This window comes from Lissotriton vulgaris, chromosome 8 (assembly GCF_964263255.1).
Source record: "Lissotriton vulgaris chromosome 8, aLisVul1.2, whole genome shotgun sequence".
NCBI lineage: Eukaryota > Metazoa > Chordata > Amphibia > Caudata > Salamandridae > Lissotriton > Lissotriton vulgaris.
In genome coordinates, this window is record NC_141696.1 from 1461048497 (window position 1) to 1461060490 (window position 11994).

Below are 11994 nucleotides of genomic sequence, written 5' to 3' on the forward strand. Positions count from 1 at the left end.
CTCAAAGTATACTAACCCTCACAGCTACTTCCATAGGGCAAGAATAGAAGCAACATTTTTTCACCCTTGTGTGTGTTTGAAGGCAATGACCCACACACCCAATAATCTGCAGTACTATAAGTAACATGTGTCTTGTGCAACAATGGAATACTACATCATCCTAATGAACTTCCCAGGGCTCCTCCTCGTGAGGAACTAGGGTCACTCTCATGTGGTGTTGGAATAGTACTCATGAGGGTATGCGCCAAGCAACAAGAAACTAATTCTCTAAAGAGAAATATGAAAGCAATAGTTAGGATACAAACAAACACAATATAAAATTTGTAGACCATGTGAACCAAATATGGGCAGGGGCATCTAGATAAGGAGCCGCAGAGGCTGCTTCTTCTGGGGAATAGGAACATTCAAAGGGACTCATTTTCCTAGCTAAAAGTCCAAAGTAAACTAGGGGAAAAACAGTTCACACTGAGGCCAACCAGAGGGGATCTTCTCCCTTCAAGGGATCTTCTCCCTGTGTCCGTTAAAGCCTCACAGGCAGACTTCTATTGTTCATGCCCTAACTCCCACGACGGAGTCGCACAGCTTCACGACTCAGAGGAGCACTTAATCTGGGCCCAGGCACAATCCTAGTGTCCCACCTGACAATGTCTCGACAGTGCACCAGGGCTCTTCCAGCAGTCCATCCCTAACACTTTCTTTAGTCCTTCCCTACTTCCCTTACTCAGCCCTTCTTCCGGTGCCCTGCTCTCCCTTCCTGGGCCACAGATTGTATCGAGTGCTCCCTCGCACCTCTGGATCTGTGAACAGAATGGGGGGCTCAATGGCAGGGGACTTATCCGCTGATGTTTGCTCACTGTGATCAAGAGAGACCTCACCACTAGGCTCCTCACCTCTCAATAAAGCATCTGAGAAGCGTATTTGTCATCAGCGACGCCCTTTCTCACCCACTCATCATAGGGCAACATAAGCGAGACCCTCTTTACGCGGCTAGCATGGGTGCCAGACTTATGGCCCCGGATCCTGAGTGCGGTTTGGGTGGCAAGCAGCGCCTGCCTCGGCTCACTTCACCTCGGCTCCAAGCAAGACTTCCGCTGGTATCTACGGATGACGACTCAGTCCCCATGTTGGATGGTGTGTCCAGGCCCCTCCGGTTGCGGCTTCAGTGTGTCTGCTACCTGCTGATGAAGGGAACGAAGATCTTTAGTCAAAGCATACAAATAGTCTGTCAACAAAGGGTATTCAATATCAGCAAAACAATTTGGGACACCCCAAACATTTGCTAGGCGGTGTGAATTGGAATGAAAAAAAAACATCTCAGGCCTATCAATACATTTGTGCTAACAATAGGTAATACATTACATATCTGACTTTTCCACTGTATTACCTGTGGACGGACGTATGTGTTAATTCTAAGAGAAGAGAAAAAATAAAACAAAACAAACATGTTGTATTCCCGCATTTTCACTTGAGAACCCTCAAAAAGAGAATTTCAAACTGCTATTCCTATAGCATGCACACAGCGTCTACTTTGTGAACCTTCACTGTTGTGCAAAACTACAAACACTTCTAATATTCTCTTTTTTTTACTCAAAACAACTATATTTTGCTCATGACCATGCTCACATACTATGGGAAGCAGCAGGAAACTAACTTCTACAAAGCTATAATTTCAACAGAAAAAAATATTTTGCTGAGGATCACACAAGCATCTTTCACCTTTCTCACTATTTAGACCATGTAACATTTTTTTTTTTAGGGGTTAGGGGAAAACCTGTTCACCAGCTCTAATAGGGATTGTCAGCTCAACTATACAGGCTAACTGATAAGAGACTTGTGATACCTGTGCACCTTTACTTAGTGCTGCACAATAATGATGTTGTTACCTAGAAATGTGAAACAAAAAACAGTACAGAACTATTGTTCCCTTCAAAGGTCAAATAAGGAAACATTAGTCTGGGGCGTCTTCTCTAATAAAGACTATCAGTTTATTTTCACAGACTAGCTAATAAAGAACTAGCAATGTACTTGCACGACTACAATAATGGTGTTATTACCCAACACTTGTAGAACAAAACTACCCACATCTAATTCCCCTTTTAGAGCAAAGCAGGACAGGCTAATAAAAATTTGAGAAGAGGAGGGAGCAATATACATGTTACCTAGTCCTAATTTATAGGAGAGCAAGCGGGGAGCTAGCATCCTCCCCCATTTTTGACAGAAGGAAATCTGAAACATATTTCACTTCAGTCAAAACCATCAACCCCCGGGTGTAGCACTGGGCATAAACACAATTGTAGGAGATACAAAACACACTACTTCTTTGAGGCCTTTTATCCCCATGAAGGAGTAAGGAAAGGGAAATGGTACTGGGACATACACTGCCTTTTATTCCCATGAAGGAGTAAGGAAAAGAAAAATGGCACTGGGACACAGCTAAAATCCCCCATAACCAGGCACTATGCGACATTCATTAGGGAAATGGCGGCAAAAGGGAAATCTATAAAAGAACAAAAATTACTTATGTAATAGTCAGGCTTGTGACACAACACCATGAGTACACCGTAGAACTCTTCTTTTTTTTTCTTCTATACCATTTAACAAAATAGACATACACTGCTGAAGTGTTGTCTGTAAAATTTAGGGACCAGAACAAATTCCCCACAGAGGAGCTTGTACTAGTATCAAAAATAGAATTGTCATAACAATACAAAACAGAAATATACATAAAATAAGAACAAGCATATCAAGGCAGCAGGTATACTGGCTGTGCTAAGCACAGAAAGCATAGACAAATACCAGCAACACATGCAAAGGAGCTGTGACACACAACACAATGCCATGCATTTCATGCACAGTGAAACTGCAGCCCAAAACCCAGTATGCTGGTCTCCTTAATTTGTCAGCCTTAAGATCGATCAGCATACCTACCACAATGCACAATAAGCCAAAGAAAACATAAAAACACACAATATTTACATGCGTATAACATAAAATAATACGCAATAATACATATACCAAACACAAGGGCCACAAAAAGGAAAACACAATATTAGTTACTCAAAGGACTATATTTTTCTCATGCCTGTCATGCATCATGCGGTGTCAGTGCACACATAATCTGTCTAACACAAGGTTGCATCAATACTCACCATAACACAGAGATAAAAATATTTCCCATTGCACTGAAACAAAATTAATCAAACCACAAAAAAAAACAACAACACACAAAATATTGGACAGAAAGGCAACCACTTAGTAAAAATGCCTTCTACAAATACTTACTTTAAAACCTATGCTTGGAGCTCATTCACACCCTTCCATCCTTTCAATGTAAAAAGAACCCCAAGTTCTCTTCTAAAAAAAAACCCTGTCTGCTGTCTTAGACAGGACGAGCCCCCAACCTCCAGCCAAAAAGACAAAACATTTAGCAGCATTAAAAGAGAAAAAGATATACAGTTACTTTCACAGCTATCAATTGTCATGAACCAGGAATTTCCATATTGTGCGTAAACCTTTTATTCTTGTTATTAAAGGTACCAAATCTATTTCTGCACAGACATCTGTCCCTGTCTAAATGGGCCTTTTTTTTTAATAACCAATGCACTTTCTCATCTTTAGACAAAAATGCATCTTACTTCGGGGTAAAATCACAGCTCTAACTGTGTTATGTTAACATTATGACATTTGCACAAAACACACTCTGCACTTCTACTCAGCGGATGGGGCACTGGGCCCACTGCAATGGTGTCCCATGGACAAACTGCATACAAAGACTGTTATACAAATGCAATATATACACACATATATACATTCCAGCGCACACAATCAATATTAGATACCTACCCTCGCATGATCAGTTCTCTCCACTAGGGATCCACTAGCAAAAACACTAATCAGTATACCAATCAGAGACCCCCCTCCCCCAACTCAATATTTATTTAAATAGAAAACCTGTATACTATGACATGGACCAACAGTGAAACAAAAAAAAATCAACAACAAAAATGGACACAACAGACAACCAATAAATCTCTTTTTCTTCTTGCCTTTAAACTGCACACAAATCAATCTCTTATTCTGAATACTATTCAAACAATAGGAGTAACATGTTCTTATACTATTGCATCTGAAACACTCACTAACATATCTAGTAAATAAATTTTTCTCAAAACAATCCTTCTTTTCTCAGACTAGGCCATTTTAAAGTGTAATTCTCTATGTCCAAATGGAATAACCTGTTGAAAATTATTCATAAGTTTGTTCCTGATACTAAATCACATGTGTTCTGAACAACTGCATTATACTTTAGTCTAAACCAGCAGTTTGCACTAATAATTATGCAGACTCGCTCCAAATTCACAATTCACATGGCTCCAACTGTGTATCTCTGCCTGTCCGTGCCAATAGCTGGGCCTCCTAGACCCCCCCCCGCCCCCCATAATCTTCTGTCTGTGCTCTGCGAACCCATTGGAATGCTGTTATCACACAAGGTCACCACTGCTCTGCTCGTCTATCCCCCCTCCCTTCTCCCTCTCTTATTGGGAGGGGTAGGGAAGTTGCCCTGCTTTGCAAGCATCTATATTTCCATTCTACATAATCTTCCACAATAGCCCTGCTCACATTCTCTCTTTTTCTATTTAACCCTTCCAGAACGGAATAGAATTCACACACTGTCATTCTAAACCTTCCCAGCCCAGAGTTCTACAACCCCTTTTACTTTATTGTGGACTGAAACACATCCACTCAACAGGTCATTTTAAAACTAACTAAACAACTCCAGCTCTCCACCCCCTTTGGAGGCCTCTTTTGCCGTTCAGAAAATGTATTTCACTCTTACCATCTTCCAAGAGCTAAGAATACTGGGCTGCTAGCCAGCCTCCCTGGCCCCCCTGGCATCCATCACCAAGGCCAAATCTGCCTCGCACTCTGTGCTCGTCATTCTGGCGCTGACAAAGCCAATAAGCCTTTCCTAACTCGTTCTAACATGCCCTATTTAAAAAATACATTTCTCTTTTTTTCACTTCCTTCTAACTTTACACTCTTTCTACATTCTTATTAATATACATTCTAATTACTGGTAATCAAATCCTTATTCTTTTCTTCATCTTCTACTGTTCACAAATTAAGGGGATGAAAGAAACCAAATTCTTTTCCATAGAGCACAGCCCTGCATGCACTTTTAAACTACATGAGAAACACACTGATAGCCAGGCACAACCATCTCAGGTAGCTCACGAGGACCAGACAATCTAACTCATGCAAAAATATGCACTCACTTCATTCAAACAAACATTTACACAAACAAAAGGCAACCCACAGACTGCTCTCAAACCAACCCAATTATACCCAAATCAAACCTATTACATGAAATACATACCCCATCCTCTTAATCACTGCTCACATTGGCCCCCTGTGCCATTACAAGCAAATTTAAATGGGAACACCCTGCAAATTCCAAATGTACACATTTTGTCTTCCTTTAAAACTAAACTGTTGATCTGTCCATATTCTGGGCTATCATAAGTCCTCTCATCTGTCTTTGCTGAACCTCTTTCTGCCACAACCTTAGGGAATTAAACATGCTCTGACAGCTGTGCATAGCAAACAGTCTCTCCTGCAAGTAATCTGTCTTAACTGCATCAAAAATATTAAACAAAATCAGGATAAATCCATATTCACATACATCTCAGAATTAAAAGAGTCTTTTACAGGAGCGGGTTGGCTCTCGGCCAATCTGACATCAGTTGAACTGCAGCAACACCTAAAACATTGCAACTTACTGAAACGCGGCATCTTGCACACTCAATCAAACACCACCAAACTCACCCAATCAGATAAAGATCCCACACATACCCGGACACAAAAACCAAGCAACTATATCCACACACAACCACTTACATTCACCCACGCACATACATCCTATGCATTAAGTCACTGCCAAACACGTGTTATAATGGGACAAGGCCCGTCGACCAAGTCCTGGAGAACCTGGACCCTACCGCAGACCGAACAGTACACTAATTGTTCTGAGGATGGAGGACACATCCGCCACCCGGATGGCACTACAGATCGCTGCGCACTTTACCACAGGAGACCCAGGACCCACTCCCGCCGAACCGCCAACCTAGGGGTTCGGGGTGAGTTCCGGAGCCTACCCGCAATGAGCCACACCTCCACCACAGTACCACCCGGTCGGATGACCACAAACAAATGTCCTCCCAACCTCCATTAACTCTGTCAGAGCACCACTCGCACTCTGAGTTCCCCGGAGCACACTAGCCCCAAGAGCGCACCGGCGCCTTTACCACTGGAGACACACCGGTCTCTTAACCACTGGGGACACACTAGTCCCTGGAGCACCCTAGCTCCTTCAATCACCAGTCGGACCACTCACCTCCTGTTCGCGGAACCCGACATCCACTGTTCTCCACTGCCGGCTGCTGGGATCAACACGGTCAGCTCCAAAGTTCCGCCTTCTGGACCCCGGCGCAGGATCATGAACCGGGACTTCTCCTAATCAGCAGGGTAGGGCAGCGCTGCGAGAACAAAGCTCGGCATCAAAGTGGGTACCCAGACCCACCGTGCTGACCAGAGGACCCCCGGCCTTCTGCTACCCACCTACGGGTGAGAAAGATCCTTATCGCGGGGTCCCTATTCGGGCGCCATCTGATAAGAGTGGCTCAAATCCACCTGAGCGACTTACCTCACTCATCTATCATTCTCATATAATAAGCCGCCAGGCAGTGGAGAAGAATTAGAAATATATTTTATTGGCCATAATATTCATCTGCAGATGGGCCCCGTCAGGTCTACACCCCAGGGAGTGCACCGAGAGGACTGCCTCCTCTCATCACAGCAATACATTATCACATAGCATGGCAGAGTAAAACCACGCCCAGACTGGAAAAGTACTGGGCTCAGCAGAGGGTGAACAATGAACTCATACATGAGGCATCTGCACCTGCGAAGGCAACACTGTTATCACCCCTCAAGGCCACAGAGCCGAAGCTCTGCTACTCCAGGGCATGGAAACATTTCTGCAAAACTAGCTCGAGGCAAGAAATGCTGAAACAGGGATTTTCTGCTCATAAGGGAGGGGGGAAAACTGTACCATGAGACATTGGAGCTGCAGAGCAAATGTCAGCATCAGAAATCTGTCTGCCATAGACAAGCTTCTCTCTCTTATAGGAAAGTATACAAAAATATCAATAATGGGAACCTAACGGATGGAAGGCAATGTACTACAACAAGTCTTCTAACTTAGAAGGCAAAAATAAGACAAAAGCTTAACCATTACAGAAACAATTCTATCCAACTGAAGCTTGCATATTACAAAAATAGCTCAGTGGGTTGCAGCACATGAATAATAGGCTGTAACTGCATATTGGTTAGACACATTAGGCTAACATATTCACAACATCATTAGGACATTCTGTAACAGGAAAATTACAATCTATCACTACAGAACATGGATGTCACAAGATACGGTTCAATCAAACAGCATTTGTGTAGCGCAGCACTGTCAGTCCTAGGGATATCTGAGCGATGTGCCTCTGTCGAAGAGCCAGATTTTGAATCTCTTTGTGAAGTCTGCTAGAGAGTGGGCTGAATGAAGCTGGAGTGGAAGGTCGTTTCAGGTCCTGTCTGTGATGTAGGATGAGCGGCTGCTGCTGCGACGTATGTGGGGGGTGTGCAAGTGCAAATGAAGAGGAGTGTAGTGTCTAGAGGGCTTGTGGAAGTTCTGTCGGATCCTTTGTTGAGGAACACGTGTTCTTTTTCACTTGACAACGAAGCCTCCATGTCATTTATTTGTATGATAATCCATTAGGTCTCTTTTGGGGGGGTGAGGGGGTTGTGTTATTGAACCAGTGCAGTATCTCATTCTCAAGAAAGCATATGAGCCCCAAGAGGGTGCATACAGAGATGATCTAGAGCAAATTAAATGGAAAATATATGGTTGTACTTTTAACCAAAAGTAGAAATTGATAATTTTAAAAAGGTGGCAAATGATAACCAACGAAGAGAAAGGCATGTACAGAGAGGTCTAAAATGAAATAGGAAATGAAACCTGAATAAATGAGTCACAGATTCACAAGAGAGAGGTGTAGATTGGATGACAAACTAAAAGAGGAAGACCGTAATCAATGTGAAAGATGTAGTAATCCGAGTCTGGTGAAAGGAAAAGATAGAAAGTAGCACATTTCACTAAGCAGCCGACCCTGGTTCTGATACACGTGCAGTTTACATCATATGTTAGTCTCTGTCCATTTGTTGTTCCAGCAGGTGCAGAGATTGTGTCATGAGAAAGAGCTTTGCCATCTGATGTTTTTTATTTTAAAAATATGTACAAACTTTGACTAAGCATCTGTGTCCGACAGATGTGCAATAAAAGGTTTTGGTGCCATTGAAGTCAAAGTGACTTTGAAAATGACGGAGTTACTTACACATTATTTGCCCTACCAAATATTGGATTAAAATCACCATGTGTAACAGAGAATTCTCTGCAACTATAATGTCAATTTAAATAGAAGAGCCAATCCTCTGTTTTACTATTGTAAGCGTGGACAGATAAGAGAGGCAATTTGTTTGTAAAACATGTGATCATCCTAACAGAATCACAATTGCTAAGCATTATTGTTGTGTCTGTTCTTCCCAGGTGCAGGATATGATCCAGAACAAAAAGGCATAGAAGTGGTTTGTCGGTGGGGAGGAATGCATCAGCACAGCGCTTTCCAGTCGTGTCCACTCGAAATACCCATAGCAATCGAACATGTCGGTCTCTTTCTGCAAGGGCGTCAACTGTCAATACACCACTGCTGTGGCAGTGACGGCCATTGTGAACGCCAGCCTGGAGTGCTTCCTTGTGTTTATGCAAAGTACCACAGTGCCTATGACGCATGCCCTATCCTTGTATTAATGCAAAGGTCCCTTGGAGTTTGACACCCACTAAACCCTCTACCTCTAGCAAATACCCTGTTTGGTGGGACATCTTCCGTCATTACTGTTGCACCAGTTGATTTGTTTGCTGGTGAATGTCTATGCAAACCTCTACAGTATTCTATCCTCTGTCCCTGGGATGCTTTTTCTCCACTGCAGCTCAGGTCCTCCACTGGTTTCGTTCTAGGTATGGCTTCCTGACAATGTTTTTTGCACCATATATTCAGAATCCACTAGAAATGAAGCTTCTTGGGGAAATATTCCAAACTAGATTTCATTTTTTGTTTATCATGGAAAGACATGAGTCTTCCAGGCAGTTACCATCACCCCCACCGTCCCCTGTTGACATGGGACATGTCGGGGGGCAGTGTGTGGTGGTATGTGGACCTGGCTCTCAATCGAAATCAAAGTGACAAAACAATCGGCTTCTGTTTAAAATTAGGCTGAAAACGTGGCTCTTGAATAATGAAGTTTGACTATCAATCTCCCATATGTTTTTTTAGTCGCTGTAATACGCTTCCTGGTTGGCGACTACTAGGAAACCCTAGGCGTAGCCGTGCACTTTAGAAGAGTGTTTAAGGTTGATGAACTGAGCTGGTTGCATCCTTTGTTACTGTCTTCAGTGGAATAGATCTCTTGTGATGTGTCAGCCTCAATATATTCTTGTAAAGACAATATCGTTCCGAACTCGAAGTATGACCCTTTATTTGATTTTCAACTCAAACCAAGACCCCTTACTTGTTTTGCTACAGAAGAGAAACGGTTTGCATTTTAGTCAAACCTAACCAGCTGTCACAAAGACCACAGTCTGACAATCATGTCTTACGTCTTCCGAAAACTGGGATAAGTTCTCCCTTTCATTTTCATTCCTATGTTCTGTGCCCCTTCAATGGCTTTTGTTTTGGTTATAACTCATTAACCTAATTGTTCCTGATTTTAATGTCCTGTTTTTCATTGTCTATATCTCTCTGCAGCGGCGCTTTATGTTGTTGTCTCCACCTTTGTGCTGATTCTTCCTCTCCATTACCGCTTTCCGCCTGCCGCCTTAAGGATCCCACTCTAGTTTTCCTTTTTTGTCACCCTTCACCTGAAAGGCGGCTACAAAAGCTCAGTCTTTCCTATAGTCCACATCCGATGAGTTGTCAGGCAGAAGGATGTGGTGGAGCTTCAGAAACAAACTTCTGGCTCTTGGTCAGAGGACCGCTGGTGGAACAAAGGCGGGCTCCGGCCATCTGCAGAGTTCACGGGTTCCTTCAAGTCACTTGGATTTCTTGGTAATTTGCATGAGTAATGTCTTGATCCAGTCTTTCCTCAAACCGATGGAAATGTTGAGTCTGAGAATGTTCATTTTCTGACTTGTTATATCAGCCACATGCATCGGTGCATTCTTTAAACGGGGTGATACTCCTCCTAAACCATGGTCTCCCTAAAATCATTTCCCATAAGGGTGTGGTCTAAAATCTGCCCACTGTACACATGATGTGGTGCAGTGTTGTTTCTTCCCAGTATCCTTCTGCACTGATTAAATGATAACTGACCAGGCTTCGCCTACCTTCTGTTTACAGTTCTTACCTTACTCTGTTTTAGTTGATTGTGGGATCGGAGTTTCATCTGATCTTCATGTATGGTTTTTGATTTACGATAGCATGACCCGGGTTTTATCCTCCAGCTGTCCACACTCCATGTTCTCTTCTATTCATTGCTGTCTGCTGAGGATGCCTTGGCTTCCCATCAGCAGGTAAAGAGGATGAGACCTTGTACTTTGACTCCCAACCAATGAGCAGCGAAGAGGAAGTCACAGGGCACATCCCTTGTTCCATCTCCTTGCCAGATGAAGACCTGTCCCATAGGTCAAAGAAGAGAATGTGGCAATGCACTTCCCATCCTCACCTGGCCAGGTGAGGAGACTGTGGTAGGACTCTTCTCCTCCCATACCATGCTTACGTGCAAAGGAACTGACTGTGCACCCTTCCTTCTCCTATCCTGTCGCCAGGCGAAGTGGAAAAGACAATGCTCTTCCCTTTCTCCTATGGCGAGGTGCAGAGAATGTGACTTCTCACTGTCCCATTGCCGGGCGGAGAACCGACAGCGCATGTCTTCATCTCCAAGAAGCCTATACGCCACATGGTTGGCTGAAGGGGGCAATGCACTTATCCTATCCCAGGGTCATGTAAAATGGAAGAGCGGATGCATGTTGTGTCCCCATCCCGTAGTTAGGTGAAGAATAAGCGACAATGCACCTCTTCTGCCATGGTCTGCGAAGAAGAAGGAGTGACAATAGACTTTTCTTCTACCCTTTGATTGGCAAGATGCAGAGATGATGCCAGTGACCATTCCTTCCATCCATGCCTGGATGAAGAGGAAGTGGCAATGCACTTCCTGTAGCCCACGGATGTAGGCCTGTGCCTGTTGAATGACCAGATGCGGCAATGTTCTTGGACTTGTGCCTTTTCAGCGCCTAGAACAGCAATGAAATTCACTTTCCCGCTGCAAACCTGCGCAGTCTGCAGGCAGTGTACTGCATTCCATGAGGTTTATGGCTGTCATAGGGATCTGCTTCCACGCACACTGCTTCAGTGCTGCTCACCAGCTCTTAATGAGGTCCAGTGTGAGTCTAGGCGCTTCATTTTTAATGATGGAATCATGAATCATTTCTTTATTACGTTTTTGTCTAAATAAAATTATATTTTAAACTTATATGGGTGTTGGTTATTTATTTTGAGTAAAAGAGGAGAACAAGTTGGAAAATATACTTTTGCAAGGGAGTAGATTGCCTCCTCCAGGGGGAAGGTTCCCTCAGCTGGGAAGACCCCACATCTGCACCACTATCAAGCTGCTTCAGTTCTGCTTTGTTTAATCTTCGTTACTGTAGAATAGTAGAATGTGATGGAGTCGACCATAGATGAAAAATTGCACCACTTTTGCGCATTAATTGTGCCACTTTTTGTGACGCAGTGGCGCCATGATGCGTCATATTTACAAAGTAACACATCTAGGCAGATGCATTCCCTTGTAAACCTCTGCGCCACATTACACATAGGTCCAGTATAATGTATG

General features: G+C 43.4%; 1 protein-coding gene across 2 annotated transcripts in view; it reads left to right on the top strand.

Annotated features, from left to right (window-relative positions):
* The window catches only part of TEX55 (testis expressed 55), a 600480-nt gene extending 588846 nt beyond the window's left edge, over positions 1–11634 (top strand). Inside the window, exon 14 of one of the 2 annotated variants that reach the window (XM_086935534.1) lies at positions 8657–11634. In XM_086935534.1, the coding sequence (XP_086791660.1) occupies positions 8657–8689 (33 nt within the window). In that variant the 3' untranslated portion in view covers positions 8690–11634. The remainder of the gene's footprint in view (positions 1–8656) is intronic. The other variant, XM_086935533.1, reaches the window with a different exon arrangement.
* The last annotated feature ends 360 nt before the right edge of the window (positions 11635–11994 follow it).